This window comes from Coturnix japonica, chromosome 2, assembly GCF_054131305.1.
Source record: "Coturnix japonica strain WE chromosome 2, WE-NBRP24, whole genome shotgun sequence".
NCBI lineage: Eukaryota > Metazoa > Chordata > Aves > Galliformes > Phasianidae > Coturnix > Coturnix japonica.
In genome coordinates this window covers 112,033,705-112,056,575 of record NC_140664.1, presented here as the reverse complement: position 1 = coordinate 112,056,575, position 22,871 = coordinate 112,033,705, and the positions used below count along the sequence as shown (strand labels likewise).

The following is a 22,871-nucleotide window of genomic DNA, read 5'->3' as shown; positions in this document are numbered from 1 at the left end:
CTCCTTCAGAAGTTTGGGACATAACAGCTAGTGTAAGCGATTTCTACAGCATAAGTCGTGGGGATAGTTTTCAGCTTAGGCACAAATACTGATAATGTTAAAGATCTGAAAAATGAGCACAGAAGAGAAGAGCTGGCTCAGTGTTAACCTTCTACAGTTCAATCAATAACGTAATACAGACCCTCTTGCTAAGACAGCATCACAGTTCCTGATTGCTCCTACTTTCTGAATGCTGCAGTGCACTGAGTAAATGCTCCCTTTACCATTACAGGAAAGAAAAAGGAATTAAAAATAGAAATGAGGTGGAATGGTTACTTTGGGGCTGTTTGTTTGTTTGTTTGCATGTTTATTTGTTTGAAAGGAGGTACGTTACAGAAAAGCTTACCCTTTCCTTCTAAATGCATTTGGTAAGAAAGAGATCTTGCCTTAGCCATGCAGACTGAATTCTCAAACTGCAGTGGTAAAACTCTTGTTTTTCCAGTCTTCTTACAAGTTTAAGAGCCCTAAAGTAGGAGTACACTTTCAAATTTGATGCAGAATGCATTAGATTTCCTTCTGGCTCTGTGATCCTAGAAACTTACCTGGAAAGTTTCACAAATCACTGTGTGGTGTGTTTACTGTTGTTCAGAGATCAACCAATAAAAACACCACATAACTAAAAATATTTTTCTTAAATAGTCTTAAAAAATTGCATTTCATTTTTAATTATTTCCCAATTTTAATTTACAAAGCCACATCTCTCTTGTAAATGCACATAAGCCTTTTTTTTTTTTCTTTTTAATTCTTAGATTTATACTTACAAGTCAATATATTCTGACACTGCATGTTTGCTTTTTTCTTACACATCATTTTTCTTTTTTGTTAATTAATTTTGTCCTAAAAATTTGAATAATTAGGAGTATGAGTTTTTATTAAATATATCGTTCATCTTAAAGCTGTGCCTAAGTCCATCCAGTGGTCTGTTTAAACTATGTGTGTTCTCTGACCAGTCTTTAGCATTACAATCTGCCTTACATCACTCTTAAACAAAACAAAACAAAACAAAAAAAAAACACACTGTCAAAACTGATTCCATTTTTGGTAGTCTTGCTGAGCAGCTCGAAGTCTAAATGTACTGCAGGGCTGATTAGGATTCTGGAATGGTCATATTTCTCATCTGCAAAGGTTGGCTGTTTGGAAGGACACTGAAGAGGACAAAGGTTGTTAAAAAAAAGCTTTTCTTTTGTCATACACACCTACTGTGTTACTTTTCATTTTATTTCATGAAAACATAGAAATATATCCAACATGGCATGGCAACATGATGGAAACTATAATATGATCCATGATGATTTTGAAGATTTGAAATAAAACTGAGCACTATAGAACTTTTACTAATTTCTGATAAAATTGCAGGGTTTTTTTTTTTTCAGTATTATTTTTGTAATGTTAAATATAAGCTGAATGTAAAGCATTTCATTTTAAAATATTAAGGAAATAGTGCCTATCTAATAAAGCTGTAGCCATAAAGGAAAATATAAATAATTATCTCAAGCAGATCGTGTTTGTTTCTTTTTTATTTTACTCGCACTTTAATAATTTCACCCATCAACACTTAAAATATAGATCTTTGATTCTAAAATGAATTTGCTAATTTTGCCTACATCTCATTCTCTTCTCTGATTTTAATCGTATTAAAGAGAATGTGCCTTTTATTATTAATTCATTGAAACACTCTCCTCACACCTTCACTTCTGCTGCTTCAACTGATACACTTTGGTAATTTAATGCTGAATACAAACCCATGTTGCTACAAAGCTGCCAAAGTGGTTGCTTTACTTAGACACAAATCTCTTGTTTTAAATTATGTTCTGATTTGTCAGACAGCATTCTTGGGTCTTATTTTGTTTGTTTGTTGTTTAACAATTGTGATGACTAATAGACTCTGTGTAAGAAATTATTTTTTATGGCTTCTAAGAATGCATCACCCATTTTGCTTTACCAGTTTTAAACATGTATCTGAATAACCTACTTTTGTGCTTACCATGTCTTTTCCATTTAAGAATATTCAACATCCTCCTGGTTCCCATTGGAGACCTTAGCTAGTTCTGGGTTCTAGTGTTCCATCTTTTACTCAGAGTTATTTAACGACATGGTTCAACACACCAGGCACAGAATCTCATTCATCCTCTTCTCGCTTTCAGCTCAAAGAGTTTTTAGAGAGTAAGGATACAGTAGCGTCATAAGAAAACCTGTTATCTGTGTTGCTTAGTGGCCGGCAACATGGTGTTCTGTTACAGAGGGTCTTCTTCGAGTCTCTACCCTTTGCCAGCTACAAGCCAGGAAAGAATGACACTGCCCAAAGTCAGTGTGAGAGAAAAAATAATGTGTATTGTTGATGTGTTTTTGTTTTTGTTTTTGTTTTTGTTTTTTGTTTGATTGTTTTTGTTTTTGTTTTTCTGGTAGTGTTCCCAGTGACTTTGACCCAATCTATAACCACTTTCTCAAAACCTCTTACTGAATTATTTACTTGGTTATATGCAGTGTATGTATGAATATATACCCACACAGAGATATCCATAAATATAGACGTACATGAAACAAAAGGTATTGGATAGTCCTCTAAAAATCATCTTTGTCAAACAGACTTCACCATCATAAGAAATGCTGAAAGCTGTATTGAAATAGATATGCAGAAAGCTTTCAAAGTAGTTTCTCTTGAAGCAGTCTCATTTGAAATAATAGATTCTTCATTTCAACAGAAAAAGATTCTTGAGTGAATTTAATGATGTACAATTGTATCTAAGAAATGAAGTGTTAAATTTACCTAAGTAACAGCAGAAGCTGTATTTATTACTCTTCCATTCATTTTGTCTTTGAAATGAATAGATGAGAAGTGGACACATCAAGATTCTGGACCTGTGTTTTTGTCTTAATGAAGCCAGAAGTATATGCTTACATTTCAATATGAAAAGATAAAAGATATTCTCAACAGTCCCATCTCCAACTTTAAAAGGTCCCATAAAGTATCTGTGTCTCATGGTGCCGGTAAGAATATGACTGTAGGTTCAGTGTACTTCATACCACAAAAAGAAGGCAAGGCTCCTTGCCCCTAGAGAATTGACCATAAAGGAAGAAGCTAGTCTTTGCTTTTTGATGCAGTAAAATACCATGGCTATTAGCAAGTGTGTGTTCTTACTTCAAATACTACATTACATAGCTATAAAGTGTGTCTGACAAAGTGTCACAGCTACAAACCATGCACAGCTTGTAATCTGTACTTAGAGCTCAGCAGCCAGATAAAAAGTCCATGACAACTCTGTGCAAAAATCCTAAAAAAACAAATAGGGAATTTACTGATTGAATTATCACCTGGTAACAGGACATTTGAGTCCCCTGTTCTGAATTGTATTTCAGTCACCCTGTTGCTCTCATTTCGCTTCTCCAGAGATGCCACACATATAAATACATTGCGCGAATTTTCAGGCACTGTAGTTATTCTGCTACAACTAAGTTTTCATTTAAGTTTTACTATTTTCACACCCTCAGAGACAGCATTTTTCCAATGAGAGACTTCAGGAAGAGACACCGATTTCTACCTATGTAATGACTAACAGGCAGATGGAAAATCTATGTGACTAAAATAAAAGTCAGGAAAAAACACCTAGCACTTTAATTGAGAATTAAAATATAGCTGCAACAATACCTAACTACTATTACAGAACCTACAGCTTTCACATTATTTCTTTTTTATATGACACATTTAATTCATCAGAATGATGGAAAAGGATACTTCTATTCAGCTCATTAAACTGAGCTAACAGGAAGCGTTTTCATCATAATTCCTACTTTCTTTAATTACCTTTAACTTCAGTTTCTTGACTTCTTCTCTATTAGTAATGCATAAAAGTTGATCTCAAGGCGTGAAGTGGCACTTAGCAAAACTCTAATATTTTTCTATATAATGCAGAGTTCATAAAAATCCTTAAATCCTGTTTGTGCCTAAATATTGTTTACACTTAATCACGCAAGTAAAAAGGTGTAGAGAATGCATTGATGTAAATGAAGTAATTAAGCTGCATGAATACTGCATGAAAGTTTTTGTTAAAAATAAGACTTGTGTGATTTATAAAAAGTATGCTAAAATGGAGTAAATAGTTCCTAGAGTCTATAATAAAAAGCTTAAGATGGTTAGCAGCAGTATTCTGAAGATCTGTACATATTTTGAAGTGTAGGATAGTTTACTCTCCCCCTTTTAAACAAGTTTGTGATAGTTTTAAACAAGGTGATCTTTTATTTTGCTTAAAAAAAGAAGAGAAAAATAAACTTGCACCTAAGAAAATATACTGCCCATGCTTCTTTTTGAAAAAGTTAACTGAGTAATTATTACTGGATATCTGGATTGTTTTAATAGAAACTGGATTTCCTGACATGATTTTGTTTTCTCATTACAGAAGTCTGTGGTATTCGTGTTTTTAACTATGTACTCAGATATATTTTTAAGTTCTGTTTTAGCAAATGGCATTTTAATTAATTATTTCATTCTTGTTTTAGACAAAGAATAAATATCTATCAAAGATCTGGATCCAGTTCCTATTATTATTGAAGTTCTCTGAAACAAATCACTTCCAAACAATATGCCACTTCAGAGGGGAGGGATTCTACTGTTTTCCTTGTCAGGCTCTGAAATGCAGTTTGCTTTGAAAGTGGGTGTGAAGACCTTCATACTAGATGGGAGGTTTCCTTCCCTGCTTTGCTCATAGGACAAAGCAGAAATCTTGTGAGACATGAAGTAGTGTTGGAGACACATTTAACAAAGCAAATATAAAGGATTAAGGTTGGGCTGAGCTACCACTGAGAACTTAATAGAAGGTGGCTGGAAGGTTTCAAACTGGAAACTGTTGTGATGCAAGCATGGCTTTTGGCATCTCAAAATTTTTACAGCAGTCTGTGAGCACAAAGTTCTAATATGTACTTGTAACATTTTGTATTTGTCTTGCTCATTTAACACTAGTAAATGGTAAGTCAGCAAATGAAGACTTGGAACCTGGCTCAGTCGTTTGACTTACTTAGGTTACTTGCGGTTTTCATTAAATAAGGAAAAAGATACTTCCCCAACTGAGTCAAATTCTTTGCTGACATAAGCAGTGAAAAATCTAGAGGTCATCTGGCTTAGTGACAATATAGGATAACATATCCTCCAGTGCTTAGAAAATTTCTGATCTCTGCCTAAGAAAGTTTACATCCCTATTTAGAGTAAAGAGTATACAAACAATGTGTTCTTTCTTGCATTTCCCTTTAATTAGGCTGGAATGTCTTCCCAGTGGCCATATGTCTGTGTGTATAGCTAGGCATCTTTCATCAAAAAATGAACTGCTTGTGTTATGTTAGTGTCTGTTATGGTATAAAACTAAACGATAATTTAAAGTCCATAAAGGGGTAGGAGATATGTCTTCCTAAACTGGAATGTTAGAATTATGCAAAACTGAACATCTTTGAAAATTGTTATGTATTTCTCAAGCCATTTCTCTCCACTAAGGCAACTGTTTGAAGAGGGAGATAAGTATTTTATTTTCCCTTTCCATTGCTTTGCAAATGTCATTTCAAAGAGCAAATTAAACATCTAAATATAGTGAGCTTCAGAGGTACAAAGCAGCTGTGTACAGGAGGCTCAGCCTGAGGCCCAGGTGTTAAGAGTGCAACAAGTGGTGCCAATACTTCCTGCTCACATTCTGCACCATTTTATCCTTTATGAGAATGATACTCCATATACCTCAGGTATTTTATTTTATTTTATTTTGTTTTTTGTTTTTTTTTCATTTTTTCATTACTATTTTAAACATGTGTTTAAAATACTACTTGTAGTATTTTAAAAACATGCAAACTACTTGTGCAATACAAATTAAGAGGATTGAAAATGATTCCAGTGCTTTTTGCATGTAATCAGCAAATACTCTGGAAAGTAAAGAGCTCATGACCAAAAAAATAGAGCACTGCTGAAAAATAATTGTTATGCTTTACTCTCAGGTGCTTTTAAACTTTATCCAGTTCACCCTGCTGTTAGGATTCTGCTGCCGACATCAAATGGACATTTTACATTTATCTAGACTGCGTCATAGATGTGTCCCAGAAGATGCTAGATATGAAAGATAACTTAGCAAAACCAACTAACCATTTATAATGTGCCTCAAATACCTGTTGGCTTTTGTAAAAAATGTCAAAGAGCAATCACTACATTTACAGGGAGCTGTAGAGTGTGATTCTGGCATGGACAGTAAGAAGGGTGGTTCATTCTTTGTAATAACTGATGTAAAATCAAAGCACACTTGCTACAGTGCTTTAAATATGATTGTGACAGTGTGCTTTCTGGCTTGTTTGTTTTAATTTGTATTGTCTGTATGCATTTACGACCATTATAAAAATGTTGAACCTAATCCCATGTTAGTTTATGTTGATTTCAGTGGAGCATCTGACCTGTGGTAACAAGCCATCTGAGTCTGACAAACTTTTATGTGTTTTATAGGCAGAAATTTTAAGTGCAAAATTTTAAAGATAGCTTTTAGTTCAGAAGGAATTAACCACAGCTTTATGATGCTGTCCTATTAATGTTATGGCTCCTACCTCAACCTTCCCCACTATGTGTGTTTTGTGTTCTGTAGTGCTGAGATGCCCATGCAGTGCTGTCTCTCCCACTTTGTCTGGGCAGCAGCTGCTTCAAGCCCTGCAGCAGTGGCAGGGTGCTCAGCTGTAGGCAGCCAAGGCAAGGTTTTCCAATACATTGCCTATGGTTACATGCCATGTAACAATGTTTTGTGCTATTCTGAAGTTTTCTATCACCCCAGCACATTTTCTTTTTCTTTGTCATTTTCTCCAAGAAAATTGAACCAGGCTTATTTAAGTAAGAATATTCTGACTTCTCCTGGAAAGACAGAAACAAATTCAAGGTGGGATTTCATGAGATAGCTGAGCTATGCTCTGACCCTGCAGATAGTCAGTTCCTGTAATCAGGAAGCTGATTTAGCTAAATGTGTGATTGCTTCTCTTTCAGGTCAGCAAATTTCAGCTACCACAGCTGTCCAAAACAGAAATATCATTTTGTAAAAGGTGATGACCATGAAAGCACATCAGCACGTAGCATGACAGTAGGATGCATGCCTGGAAACCAGATCTGCTTCAGAAGCATCTAACAGCACATAATGAAGTAGAAAGTGTTTTCATTTGTTCCTGATATTTTATACTGACAGTTATGTGAGCTCTGGGAAGCCAGTAATGGGAGGAAACTAAGAATGCTCTAAACAAGGTGGTTTGGTCAGTCTAGACCCTCAATATAGGAAAATATTGGCCACTGTGAGTTTAACAGCACGGAAGGAGTCGCATTAAGCCATGCAGGCAATGACTACAGCAATGACTGGGGCTAGACCACATGAGTTTCTGTTCCTTACTTCATACTGGTCACCATGACTTGTCATGTATGGTAGATCAGGGTTATCCACATGTACCATTCTTGTCTAAGGAGAACTAGATTCATGGTACTCAAACTGCTGTTGCACTGTCACATGGTTAATGGTATTAAAATAACAGTCATGTTCAGAGTGTCTACAGCAGTCATCAAGCAGTGGATAGCTGTGACATCTCTGTGCAGACAAAAAGAATCTCTGTGCCCTTTACATTTACAATTCTGTAGTTGCTTCAAGGATTTCTTGACAGCTGCTCTTTTGCTCTGACATTATACAATGCCTAGCTTAACAGAGAACTGATGCTGCCTCTTTCTGGATCAGTTGCTACAAATAGCACAGTAACAAATCTCTTTAAATATTATCAGCAGTAGACTACAGATTTCCATAGCACAACTTTTTCACTGTTTACATCAATACCAAAAGTGTTTGCAAAGAGCTAAGAGTTGGAAGAAGATGCAGTCACAATAGGAGAGTAGTAAACGAAGAAGATAGTGTTATAGTATTACGTTGTCTTTAATGTAATGATAATGGACAAGTAATTGTCAATAAAGTGACAGACAAGAGACAACCAGTAAGATAGAATGAGGAGTGGAGAGGAGAGGAAGATTGTAACAACTGGAAAAAATAAGAAAAAATAAGAGAAGTCTGAAGACTGAGATTATGGATGCCATTGCTTGAATATCTATAGGTTCTTTGCTGGTACTGAAACCTTCTAAATTTTCCTCTGAGACTCTCCTGCATTATTTAACCTAATTACAAATAGGAACACTAGCAAGATTATGCAAGCTTGACTTTGATTATTGCACTGTGTTCAGAAATTATCAATTTCATTGAGGAGAGTACTAGTTACAGAGGAATATATTTAAGAAGTTTGTATGAGCCAAATGAAGCTAGAAAAAGGAATTCATATTTTTTCATTAATGCATGGAGACTGTGAAGCATCCTCCACTAAATGAAATGCAGGAAAAAAGAAATAACTCCAGAATGATGAAGAGTCACCCTGTTTTTAATTAGTCTGACATTTGAGACAATGGCTGAGATTACTGTTTATTTCCATTTCAGTTAAGTTGTTTTGCAAAATTCTGGTTGGCCATAAATAATAACATCATACAGGAACTCTATAACCCCAGAATTTATTTCTCTGCCTGTTACTCTTTACTGTGCTGGCTTCCTCTTAGCATTTGTATAAGCACTTCTGGGCTCATTGTAATCTCAGTCACATGCTGCCAGTATTTCAACAAGTACCTCCCGCAAAAATGTTCCTGTGTACTGTGTAGCAATTCCAGGGTCCCTCTAATGCACGGAGAAGGAGGAAAAAATAGGAAAAAAGTACGAAAATTGGAACATTATGTTTGTTTTCAGAAACAGTAAGAGTGAAAAATGATGTTTTGTGGAATGGGCCATTTAGTACAGGGAAATAGTGTACCCTTTGTGGGGCAGAGGGATATTTCACTAGCATTTGCAAAAATACAATCTTTAAAATGTAACTAAACAAGTAAAACTAACAGAATATAGGTGATTTTGTGTATACAACTGAGATATTTTAATAGGTCCAGTGGAAACTATTATTACTTTATGTGATGAAGGGCCAGACTATCCTTAGCTTGTACACAATTTTTAATATGTCCCTATTGCCTTAATGAGAAAAAGAGAAGGCTAGTAGCAGTATTCAAAACTAATGGGTATCCATGAGGACACAGATAATTGGAGCTGAGAGAAAAAAAATATGCAAAGCCAGTACTCTATTTGAAGGCCTGTAGTTTCAAGATTTCTCCCTTAGATTAACTAGCCTGGGATGTTATTTACCTAGAGCAAAAATTCTAATTGAGACAGCTTATCTGAAAATTATAGGTAAAAGAAAGCTGTCTACATTGGGAGTAATCCAATTATATAGTAAAATATGAAATAATATTTAAATTAATAAGATGCAGACAAAATTCTTGCTACTGCCCAACCTAGACATGCATCTGATATTATCTAGAAAAGAATCTTGAATTATTTAACTGTCTTTTATTTCAAGACAAATTTGCTGACTGGATGATACAGTCTCAGGTCTTACATTTGGGCCTGACGCAGACAGACAGAGGTACTCTTTATCAGTGCTTTTGTCAGCCAAAGATATTTCCCGGCTTTTATTTTTATTGGCCGTACGTACATTTCCAAGGCTGAAATAGAAGAATTACAGCAGTTAGGATTTCTGCAAAAACATCCTGTCTCTGAGGTTCACTGGTAAGTGAAAAAAAAAACAACTCTCATACAGTTTTACCTCGTTACATTTTATAGCCTGTATTTGCAAGAGGCCTAGTTCCTCTACCCTAAAGGTTTATTGTGTGACTTCATGTATTCTGAAGGTGACTCCAACCCCTAACAGGACCACCCAAAACTCAAATCCTATGTTGAAAAGCACTGTCCAAACACTTCTTGAACTCTGGCAGCTTGATGCTGTAACCACTGCCCTGGTGAGCCTCTTCCATGCCCACCACCTTTGGGTTAAGAACCTTTGCCCATTACCCAACATGAACCTTATTAACCATATTACTTAATGAGCACACTAAGAGTAAACCAGATAACGATGAAGGCTGCAGTGCTCAATGAATGAGTCCTGAGCTGGAGTGTGGAATGGTTGTATCCTTTGAGTGTCATTCAAAAAGAAGTTTTTCTGCCCTCACTTTGCTTCTTGTGTTTTTTTCATTTTCTGTGTTAACCAAAATCATTATACAAGTCTTCAATGTTTTGATGTCCAACAAACTATTGATATAATAGTAATAGACAAAAATAGCAATCATCCAAGTAATAATAGCATCTCTTTTTTTACCCTTCTCTTTTACCTTTCTCCTCTTTAGGCATACTAGGGTAGACAAAAACTATGAAAAGGGCTTGAAATGTGTTAATTGGCTGTTAATATCTTCTGTTGGTTTTAATTACAGTATATTCCATGTCCAGCATTTTGTCACATTTTCTTTCTCTGGTGAAATAATGTGACCAGAATTTCAGTGGGAGTGCAATAGTTCCCATAAGTTCCATCAACATCATTCTTAGAGCCCAACACACTATTTCTGTGCCAGCAGTACTTACCTTTATGCAACTAAATCTCCAAAGTATAATTCTACTTACAAAGTCTTTCAAAAGGACAAAGCCATGTGTGGTTAAAGGCCCTGTTAAAGACAGGAAACTGGCCTTAACTACTGTGATATTGCTAAATTAAAAACGTATAAAATAGCAGGAAAGCAAGAATCTGCAAGAATGTGTCTATTCACCAGGGTCAAAAATTCTCATCTTTGGCTTGTCTATAAAGACAAAAATATCATATGTGTGGAAGAGGAGAGTTTCACTGAGGTTTTAGAGAGGTAAGCAAGCCAGGGAAGGATTGCAACATGGGTTGCAGAAGGGTCCATGTGACCAAGTTACTCGAAACATTTCTAACCAGCGCCTGCTGTGGAGGATGTGCAGAGACAGCTCCTGCACATCTCTCTATCTCAGCTGCACCATCTCTATTGTTTTATGGAGTAATATTTATCCTTTATAGGCAAATAAAAATGAGGAAACAGCAAGGTCCATTTTTTTTTAGTAGTTTGATACCAGTTCGGTATCTTGACATGCAGACTGCCATTGAAGTCAGCATGCTGACTAGAGGTCTCCAGGTCGAGACAAAGAGCTGTGTGAAAATGGGACTTCTGACCTAAAACCTTTACAGATTCTTGCAGGCATATGGAGCTCATTCACATTTCTGTTTCTATGAGATAATCCCCTGGTAATATGACTAGGCTTTGTAATTTATTCAGGAAAATTTCCCAGCTCCCTCTTGCTTTGTGACATCTTTTTGCAGGAGCTTCAGGGCTTCGGGTGTTTTTGTGGTGTTTTTTTGTCGGGTTTTATTTTTGGCGTTGTTTTAAGATTTGATAATCCTATTTAACAGTCTTTCAGGAGGGACTCCAGAGAGAACTTTTCAGTTACACGCAATAAGTTTTATCAGCTGCATTATTAAACCATACATTAACTGCTTTATTAAGTCTCCTTTATTAATAACAATAGAAGCTTAGAAGTAGAAGAATAGAGGGTGGCATTCTACAAAATGGTTTCAGGCTCCAATTCCAACATATCCCATCTGTGAGTAGATTTATGAAATTAGTCTTCTCATGTGAGATTTTTTTAAAAATTTGCCTTCCTTTTTTCCCCTACATACTCCAACCCCTTTGTGCTTTCCTCTCTGATGCAGGACACTGGGCTGTGCTGGATCCTGAGAGAGAAAAAGACAATAGGGCAAGTCTGACTGGATTCTGTTTCCCTGACTAGACTTCAGCATCCAAGTCAGTGGATGGTAGCTCATTCCAACCAGCTGCTCTTGGCACTTGAAGCAAGGGACCAGGAAAGTGGCCTTATTCATTGCAGAATAAATGTACAAGCTGTCTCCTGCATGGAGACACAAGGGCAGTGTAAAGGAGCCTGCTGGGATGCGATGGCCATGTAAGGGTGGTGGTTATAAGAGCAGAAGGAGTGTCAGAGTGAAAGATGCCTGCCTGCTCCAGCCCCACAGCCTGCAGGACAGAGTGTGAGGAATACAGTGAGCATGGGATACGCTTCTCCCTGCTGCATTCCCACTCCCTGACTGCATTGTACTCAGCTGGTGGCTATATACAGACCATCAACTCCATATGGCGCTTTTTTCCATAAATTTGGCCGTCTGTCTTTTGCACCCATTTATGCTTTTGTCTTCAAAAACTTCCTGTAACAACTCATTCTGCAATTCCTTGCTGTGTGAAAAGGCACTTCAGCTTATTTTTAAACTCACTGCCTGATAACTTCACTGTTATGAGACATACAGAACAATCATTGTTTATTCACTTCCTCCCTGTCAGTCCTGATTTTCTTTTTTTTTCTCAACATATTGTATTTGCCAAGGTTACATTTTAGATCTTGTTCTGAATTTACCAAGATTGTAACGCTTAAAACGCTGCAGTTATGGAATGGAACTGAATGCCCTTTGTATTTGCCTGCTCTTGGGACTATTGTGTTGCACTCCTTCTTCCATGCAAGCCAGTTCATTTACATTTTAAAACTTGGGATTTAGAATGAATATGTAAATGCACTTTCCAGTCAGTATAGTAATTCATGCCACTTAGTTTTAAATTAAATTCACGATTGTTAATTGAACTTCTAGGATATAGACTGTCTAACTGGATGAGGATATCCAGTAATGATTTGAGAAAAAATGAGATAAATATATAATTAAATCTGAACAGCAGTATTATCTCTTTCTTCCAAAGGTTCAGAAGCTTGTGAGAGTTTTGAATGACCTTTTCAAACAAAGATTCACCTTTTCAAACTTACCGGCATGATTCTGCCACAGAAAGGACTGTGTTCTAGGACGCATCCCTGTGAGGAGAACTGGCTGCCCCATCACCTCTGCAGATAGCCCTGCTCTCAGCAGTTGGTTCATTCTGCTGCCTCAGGGAGTGATATAAGCCAATTACTTCTACTTATAAACAGGCTAAAATGAGTGTACATCAGTATGTTTAGCACAGAACTTTCAAAAGTACATATGGGCATCACTCATTTCTCAGGTTTTAACAGAACCATGATCTTTGACCTCTCTTCCTTGGCTTACAAAAACAACATAAAATCCATACAAGATTCCAGTGGACAATATCATCTTTCCTTGTTTATTTTGTTTAAAAAATATATACTGTTAGTTAAAAAAAAATAGATTACATATATACATTGGCAACACATACAAAGTGGCACATATGTACTAAGAACAATCTCCAGGTAATTTGAAAGGCTGCATCCCATACTGTCTGTAGATATTTACAGCAGAAGAGCTATCAGGAACAAGTTACCACTTACACTGAACTTTTTCTTTACATATCTACAATTGCTGTAGAACTTTTCCAGAGGCTTTAACAGCTGGGATAATCTCTCACATTAATGCATGGAATTCCTTTTGCTACATGCTTTTTGAGGGGGAAAAACATCCAACCCTCGCATTCTGTGCTGCATTATCTTTTCATGGGTATTCTCATAACTACAACACAAACAGAACAAAATGGCAAAGCCTTCTATTTGTATTTGGTTCAGCTGTCCATACATGATGAAACAGAAAGACAAGAACTTAGTATAACCATCCCCAGCTTTGAACAATTATTCAGGAAATCTTTGTTGGATTGATCACTTACTGAGTCCAAAATGCTTAAAGAATGTCTTTACAGTCAATTCAGTGCACACACGTGCACACACACACACACATACACAAAGAGTTGTGCCTTTGGATCTGCATTTCTCTCCTGTTAATTTAGAAACATGTCACTGCAGTGTGCCACCAAATGTCACAGACCAGAGTCATCTGCACTGCAAGAACAGGAATGGCTTCTTAGCTGATAAAATTATAGCATTTCTAGTGTGAGTGGCAGCTAGACTTCCTTTACTGCTGCCCACCATGCAGTATGTCTACCCCTTTCAGGGGCAGACAGAGCTGCAGCAATTATTTTTCCAGTTTTCATCATTAGGTGAAACCATAAAGTAATTGGGTGCTCACACATTTTTTATCTGTTTAAGAACCGTACCAGATGTTAGAAGAATAGTGAAAGGGTCTTGTCTGCCTACACATCCAAAGGGAAATTGAAAGGAACTGAAAACAGGAGGTCATTTAAGGCAAGGACCATGCTTATTTCACTTTGCCTCCTCTCAGAGAGCCATTAATCTCAACCGCTTTGCAGAAACCCAGGAAGGTATGTATGCAGGCTCATGGGAAAGCTGTTTTCTCTTGACAGAGTGGGAAGAAAGGAGAAAAGGTCAAGAACAGTGTGTTTACCAGACCCGTGTGCTCCTCTATGTGTGCTGCTGCTGCATGCAGCTGCTTTCACTCTCAGCTGGCATTTTGCGGTTTTGAATACTATAGCACTAAATAAAATATGAGATTTTAATACCTATTATTTCATGTATCCAGTGTGGGATGCTAAAGTAAACAGAATATTGCACGAGTGCACATTTCATTCATATAAGCAAAAGCTTAAAGCAGAAATGAGAACAATTAACAGCCAAAGCCCACAATATACAGAGCGTGGGGTACAACTAGAGACGTATAAATTTCCTTTTAAAGAAATATACTTGAAAGACCAGTTGCTTAATGTTGCAAGCTAAGGAGAACACTGACTCACTAAGTCAATATTTACTAAAACTACCAGGCCAAATTCAACTCTTGTTCTACGCAGAAACAATTTTGCTGTTGTTTCACATCAATGAAAGGAACTGGCCTTGAGACCAAATCTGGAAAATGTACAAAAACCTTCATCAGGGCACGCAGTGCTATGTTTAAGGATTATTTTAAATAATTTATTTTAATTTGATTTCTATTTTTTAAATGTATAATTTTAATATTTCAATGTGGCATTTTACCTATAAATAAGCACCTTTTCCTTATCCAGCAGCACAGCAAAGCCAATAGATGCTTTTTCCCCTTTTGGGGGCCTCATAACTGCAAGCAGAGAAGAACAGCTGGTCTCTGAACAGAATCACAAGCTAACAAGAGAATGAGTTTTATACTTTCTTTGCAGCTCTTCTTAAAACTAGAGGAGACAAGGTACGAAACAGGTGTTAACAACTGAAACAGCAGGAATTTCTGACAATGTATCTTTTTTCTCCAGGTTTCATTGATAAACAAAGACAGTGCTCTGTAGTCTGATTCCTTCAATCTACTGCAAATCAAGAACAAGTCCACTAAAGCCAAATGACTTGCATGCATGCTAATTCAGTCATGCCTTCGTGCTTAAGGGTCTTTTGTTGAGGGAGTTTTTCAGTTACCAGAGCAAGAGCTCTTTCCTCAAACTCTTTTCTGAGCTATGAATGCAATGGGAAAGCTTAAAGAAATGATAAAAGAAAGAAGGTTGGAGGAAAGAGGAGGGGAAAAAAAAAATTCCGAGTGCTATTTGGTTTTAGAATCATTAAAACCTCCTTGTTAGTAGAGGTCATATAAGAAAACAGCAGAAGCACAGATTCTTAACTGTAATGCTACTCCTTTGTGATACTCCAGAAAGAATTTGGCTTTGTCTTGTCAACCACTGATGACAGAACCCAGATTTCTTTTCTCCCAGCTGTCATGAGCATATGCTAATGTTTCTGAATGAATGTGGATTAAAGATGCTTAAAATGGCTTTAACCTTTTGAAGCTTCTACTTAACTAAAATTATAGCCATCACTCATATTCCTCATACAATAAGATAGAAAAGAATGATCAACAGAAGAGGTTATAAGCAGTCTACAAACCTTATGTCTACCAAGCCAGACTTCCCTAATTAACAATATCAGAGGAACAATATGCAAGTAATCAGAGGGATGGACAGTGTACACAAAGAAAGCTTGCTGTATTTCTAGACACACACAAAACCCTTTCGAGCTACATCAACAAACCAATTCAACTTGACTACTGCATTGCATGTCTCATTTTAAGAGTTCATAAAATGAACCAAAAGCTGTTTTGGAAGGATTGCACAGCACAAGCCTTTGCTTCCAAGTGTAAATAACTATTGAATTACTCTTGGAAGAAAATTAGTTTTGTCCCAGTTTATGACAAAGAATACTAGTTTTTCTAGGTAATCCTACATATTCTGTTTGTATTGAAGATTTGGAACAGCAATTAAAATGTTTTAAATATTTAGATTTTAATGCCTCAATGAAAACAATGTAAACATATGCCCCATGGGCTGCACTCATCCATGCAAGGCTCTGTTTCTAGATCTAATTCCCACCTAGAAATTGGTGCAAACAGAAATAGCTCCCTGTAGAAAGTAGCCTCTAGTATTCAGGTCATTTTTTACCTCACCCTTTTCTTACTTCCTCAGTAGCTATGAGCAAGGCCTGGCAATCTTGAATGGCTATAGCTGAGAACCATGGAGCCAGACTCAACATCAGCAGCATTTAGCCCTGCTCTGCAAGCATTGTTGAAACACAGAAAGTGTACTGTTTCTAGATTTTCCAAAAGTATATCTTGGTAGTCTAGTTTTCTTCCTCCATTCTGGAGAAAGCACTTGCCCTTAAAACTTCCATGCAGTTCACAAGAATCAGTGCTCCAGTTAACTCTCGCCACTGTTTTGTTACTGGATTTTTCATTTTATCCAAGGCTGATTGCAGGTCTTGTAAGACATCCCTGTAGCTGTCCCCGTAATGGGCAGCCCACGTGTAGAGAAAGTCATATGCAGGTTTCCACATCATCTGCAAATAAGGGAAGATTGTAAAAAAGCTTAATTGCATAAATTGAACTATTACAAGGAAAAAAAAAAAAGAAAAAAAAAAGGTAAAAAGGTTAAAACTATGCAAGGTAAAAAGGTTAAAACTATGCAATAGACAGAGAAAAGAGAAAGAAGAAAAATATTTGATCCCTAGCCATTGACATGTTTTATCATGTAAGGCATATTTATTAAACAATCTAGAAACCTTATATACTTCATTGATGTGAAATTCTAGAATGCTCAGAGAAATATAAAGTTTTCATTCAGATAACTATCACAAAATCAATATACATCTATGCCTGAAAGTAAAACTAAAGGCACAAGTGTAGAAGGAAAATGCTTTTCCCCTGGACCATTTTTGAAACATATATATCCAACAGCAGTTTTGTTTAGAATTTGACTTGTGATTTTGGTGGTTAAAGCCCCACTTTGTCAAGATTCCACTGTCCCACTATGAAGTCTAGAATGTTTAAACATAGTTCTTATCTACACAAAAATATTTTCAGGTGACATCAACTGAAAGATCTACGCACTAATAGAGAAAAACAAAATAGAGGAAACAAACAAAGAAAACTGCTCAAAGTGCAGGAAAATCAAAAGTTTTTATGTTCTTAAAATTAGAGCATGCTATTTTAAAAACTATCCTGCTATAAATAAATGAAATAATACAAATTAAATATATACATATATAAGAGAAAGCAAGCTACCAGTGCTCATTATTGCAAATTACAATAAGTTTAATTATTTTATGCCTAAAAAATATGGAGTAGATCTGAGTAGATCTTTCCTAGCTGTAATGTGTTATTTACCTTGTGGCATTAATGCAGATATGGCAGCATGATTCATATACCAAGCTGGACTTGCATCTTTCAAAGTGCTGATGTACAGAGTAAGTATGCTCTTGTTTACAAACAGAAATCGAGCCTTCCCATCTGCTGCTTTTGAAAATTTAACTTAGACAACTAGTTCCGTTCTCCTTGTTGGCAACAGAGGTTGTGTAAACAAACAGCAATTTAATTATCAGTTGTATGGATGAAATACAAAGCAATAAATAAACACTTCACTTTCCTAAATAGTACTGTCAGTCATATGGTGTTCTGAGAAAAATACACTTATGCATAGTAATAAAGGTGCATGAACTGATGTGTACCCACGTATAAATACACACAGAAGTGATCAGAAGTCACTTCATTCTGAAAAGATTTTTTAAGATCTTTTTCCCTTTCTTAATGGTGAAACAACTGAAGGATAATTCAGAAGGAAATTGGTTATTTCTTCAATATCCTGTTCTATGAATTTGCAACAGACAATGTAAAGCTCCACTTCCTTATTTTGCACTGTATTTATTTGATCGTTTGAGAAAACAAGTAGCTTTGCCCATGTTTTTGAACTTTTGTCCATATTTAAGCTAAGAACTAACTCCTAACTTACTTCAATACTAACTCTACTGTAGTTTCTGGCAGTGCCTCCCTCATCTTCAGCTGCTTTTCTCCTCCATCCTTAAATGCAAAAACCCATACAATTCATCTCCCTGTTAGTGTACCTCACAGTCTTATTAGTCTGGTTTCTGCCTTTAGTTTAAGCCATAAGAAAGTGCCAGTGCTTTGGGTGAAGTTTGTCATTCATGCTCTACAGGAGAGAAGGGTATCATCATTATTCAACATGAGTGGTGCGTAATGCTGATTTAAGCAAGTTAGTATTAAATTATAACTGTAATGTTACACAGGGAGGAAGAAAAGTAATTCGGTAGTTGTTGGAAGAAATGAAAAATAAGAAATTCTTTCATTTTATAAGATGCAATAATGAGTAGACAACAAAGAAGCAAACAAATGAACATTTGTAATGTACAGCCATAAATACCTGATGTTATATTTTAATGAGAAAAGCTGCTCACTGTGGTTGCATGGAGGATGGCATTGGAGAGTTTCTTTATTCTTACTTCTAGCTTGATAAGCAACACAAACAAGAAAACTGAGATTTCCTGATATGCTACTGCTGGCTATGACTTTTCTGTGTCTCCTCCTTTCTTTTCTTATAGCCTGATGGACCAGGCTATTTGAAAGATTAGGGAACAGCCTTTCTCTGGTGATCCTTACTAGTATGTGAAAAGACAAGGAGTATTAAATGATGCTATACTTTGACTTACATTGAAGGTCAGTCTGACACTGCGCAATCAGAGAACTGTCTAAAAGGCCTAAAATACAAACCATGCTTTCCTCAACTGATTTTCTTTCCTTCTTCCTTTCTTCCTTTCTCTCTTTCTCTCTTTCTCTCTTTCTCTCTTTCTCTCTTTCTCTCTTTCTTTCTCTTTCTCTTTCTCTCCTTCTTTCCTTCTTTCTTCCTTTCTTTCCTTCTTTTGTTTATTTATTTATTTATTTATTTATTTTCCAAGACAAAAGAAAAATGTAGACAATAAGAATCTTTATGAACTGGTCATCAATAATGCAACAAGGTAGTAACCCACAAGTTCACCACGCCAAACTAATACTGCTGACCAGGCTTCTGAGGTAGGTCCTTCTCCACATTCACACACTCTGATTCAACAGCTGAACTAAATCAGGTTTGACACTGACGAATTTCAACAAAGCAGATTTTTAAGGCAAGCTATTAAATCACTGCAGCATGCTGGGCAAATCACATCTCAGCTACGTGCCTGGGTTTTCCCTCTGCTCCCACTACCTCTGCTGAGTAGATAATGATGATACCTACATTCTCTGTAAAGTGATTTGGAATTTACTGATGAAAAGCACTTCAAAAGCTAGTCATCAATTGTATGCACCTCAAGCTGTCTTTGTGATCACCTAAGAGAAGATTTCTCTCACTAAGAAAAATATTCAGTTTAGAAATAGAAACATTTTTTTGGCCGATCATTCCTTCTGATGGAGAACAGTCCTTGATTAATGAATTCCTTAATGTTTTCAGACAATAGTCAGTAATTAGTCAGATCTCATTACTCCTTCAACTTTTCTGTTTTTCACTTACACACCAACTACTATCAGCAAAAAATAAAAAAAAAAATAAAAAAATTCAGCATTTCAAACTAAAAACTCCAGGCCAAGATAAGATTATTTTAATGGGGTTTCTTTTGTAGCTACTAAGTAAGCAAAAGGAATAGCAGCCATTCTGAAATAAATAATCAGACTAACACTAGCCTGGTGACAATCATGGGGGCTTTTGCACACAGGTATGAATTTACACCACATTAGCTATACTCATTTTGCATCCCACATAGGCACTCCCACTGAACATACACAAGAAATTTTATGAGCAGAGTACTGGTTGCTGAACACAAAGGTTAGATTCACTAGACCACTGAGAAGTTCAGGGATCTGGTGCTGGCTTTAAATATTGAACTTGACTGTACTATCTTCAGGCATAAGTTACTGTCATGGGAAGATTGAGAATCTTGTAGGTGATTTATTATACTTTGATTTATATTATGTGGGAATGTATATAGATGGGTATATAAAACCTATATATTTGAAGTGAAGTAAATATGTATATAACAAAATAAATATCACATATATATGTGTATGTATATACATTACACATATTATGCTGAAAGAAGTGTTTTAAGATTGGGTTGTTTCTACTGTCTGGGAGCTAAGAAAGGACTTCCAAATACCATGGAGGCCAGTGGAGTCACACATTGCTTAGGTATAATGAACTCCATAATTCTCGCTCAAGAAAGATTTGATTTTGTCAAACAAAGGAAGCTTAGCAAGTAAGACAAAAGTCTAAAAAGTTAGACAAGGCACTGCAAAAGTTAAAAATGGAAGTGACAGTCATTCACACATGAATTCAAAAATAGAGCTAATAACAAGGTTACATTTTTTTCTCTGGAAAGAGAGTAGTAGTCAAATGATTGGTAGAGTTGTATAATACCAAAAAACAACAAAACAAAACAGAAAGGAGAAATATGCATCCATGCACAAGTAATGTACCCAGAAGAACAAAACAAAGCAAACCATGAAATAGCTCAAAAAGAAAAGCAAGATTAGAAAAGTAGAAAATGTTTTTAAGTAGAAATGATAGAATTTTGCAGTAAATGCAGAACACTGTATGTGAAAGCATGGATTCTGAGTCAAATATGGGTCTGGAGCTGGAGCAAGGCATTCAGAGTAAGAATTGGTGGTTCATGATCAGAGCAGAAATCCCTTGATAGTAATAACAAAGCAGATAAGACTAAGATTAAAGACTCAACAGATTTAGACTGTAGAAAGGAAAATATGCTCAACAGGAAACAGGGAGAATCAGCTACAGGGAATGAAAAAGGAAGAAAGAATATCTTGAGCTGCTGTGAAGGTGTGAATGGCAAAAAGAAGCGATTTGTTAGGTACCAAGATGTGACAGAGAAAGGATTTAGAATGGATAATGTGCATTACATGCAATAATCAGAGTATATTACAGGCAAAGGGAGAGTCAATCCTGAATACTAAAGCCCAAACAGAAAAGTCACAGTGAGCAACATTCAGTGATACACATAAGAGAATGCTCAATATAAAACCCAGTCTGAGAAGTATCAGTTGTTGGCACATAACTCTGTGGGAGACAGTGGACATAGTAAGAAGAGAAATGTAGGAAGAAAGTTAGCTGCCCAGGCTAAGATGTGTAAGGAGTACAGGTTGGCCCTCAATTCAGAAGTGTGGGCATGAGCCCAACCTAAGTCTTAATGACACATTTGTCACATTGCATGGATGCTATGGATACCTCTGATCCTCTTCAAATAGCACTGGAGATATACTTATCAGCCTAAATTGCCCCTTGACTGTACACACACTAAAATGCCATGTTCATATAAAAGGACAGAGGTGGAACTGGTGTCAGATTCCAGCCTGTTGTAACACTGCCTTTGTCTGATGGTGACAAATTTGACAGGGGCGCAGAACAGGGAAGTGTTAGTAGTAGACTTAAGCTTGCTTTCAGTGAAAGAACAAAAGCTGTACTGAAGGTGATTTGAAGGGGCTCATGCAAGGACTGGATGGTCTTCCTTACTGCAACTGAAATGACAGCAGCCAGGAAAGAGAAAGACAGAAGAATGAGCAAGATTAAAAATGAGATGGCAGGTCAATAAGGGACTGAAAGTGACCCCTGGGATGGAAAGATTTGAAACTCAAGATAGAGAGATACCAAGATCTCCACAGCAAATTAATTTGGCATAACATTCTACAAGTGGCCTCAAAGGAAAATCTAAATAATTGCAGGGAAAACTTGATAAGAATTCCTTTCCTTGAAGAGATCACAAACTAAATACAGAGTCTGTAGCTATAAAAGGAAAGAATTACACACAGCAAGGAAGAAGAAAGGTCCCTGGAAAGGAGCAAGTGTGCAAACTATGTTACCCAAAACCTTACCTCCAGAGCTACGGCTCCACTCCTCCCTTGATGGGGTACTTCGTAAGCCTCTATTTGTTGCTTTGTGAGTCGGGCTAGCTTCTCTGCGAGCTCCCGCCAGTACTTGCCAAGCTTCACAGCTGATGTCAAAATGATAGTGTCCTGGGTAAGACGGGCCACTAATCCCTGGCAATCTATTTTCAGAAGTGCCTGTAACAATCATTTTCATTAGTGTTCCTTCACAAAGGAACTTCCTACAAACATCATTATCATTTGAGTTCAGAGCACTAGTCTACATTTTTAAGCTGACAAATATTTTTCCAATAAAAACATGTTGCCAACAATTTCATAGGGAAGCTGCCCACAAGCTTAAGAAAAAAATAGGCTGGCATTCAGCTTCTTTAGCATTCCAGTCTCACAGGGATATTGCCTAGCTAAGGGATCCTGAAGGAAAAACACTTTTTTTCAACAAAAATATCTGGTCCATCAAATTATCTTAGAGCATGATATGGAACTTAAAATTGAAATTAAAGTACTGTTATACTAAGCTGTGGTCCTTAGTCTACTGCTTTTCCAGAACACTGCTTACACTGGCCCGTACCCTTTGATTTACTCCCTTCATACAATGGAAAATTTGCTAATCGTCACACAGAAATGTGAGAATGAAAGTTCTCACTTCCCTATGCCAAATGATCTTTCAAGAGCAAATGAATTAACATGTTTCCAGGAGAAAAATCCTGAAATGCTGCATTCTCATTTCTTATTTATTTCCTCAAGAGCTCATGAGAAAATGAGTGGTGGTTATTAACTTTTTTTTTATCCTCAAATTAACAGAAAAATGTTCCACAGAAAATATTGGCTTGCCAGTGCAATATCAGGAA

At 36.5% G+C, this 22,871-nt stretch overlaps 1 protein-coding gene across 2 annotated transcripts in view; it reads right to left on the bottom strand.

The window, feature by feature from the left end:
- Positions 1–13,067: 13,067 nt before the first annotated feature.
- The window catches only part of MACC1 (MET transcriptional regulator MACC1), a 33,307-nt gene continuing 23,503 nt past the window's right edge, over positions 13,068–22,871 (bottom strand). For both annotated transcript variants that reach the window (XM_015853867.3, XM_085538505.1), the window contains 2 exons: positions 22,012–22,200; positions 13,068–16,640 (listed from right to left, as the gene is read on the bottom strand). In XM_015853867.3, coding sequence (XP_015709353.2) covers positions 16,425–16,640; positions 22,012–22,200 — 405 coding nt within the window. In that variant the 3' untranslated portion in view covers positions 13,068–16,424. The remainder of the gene's footprint in view (positions 16,641–22,011; positions 22,201–22,871) is intronic.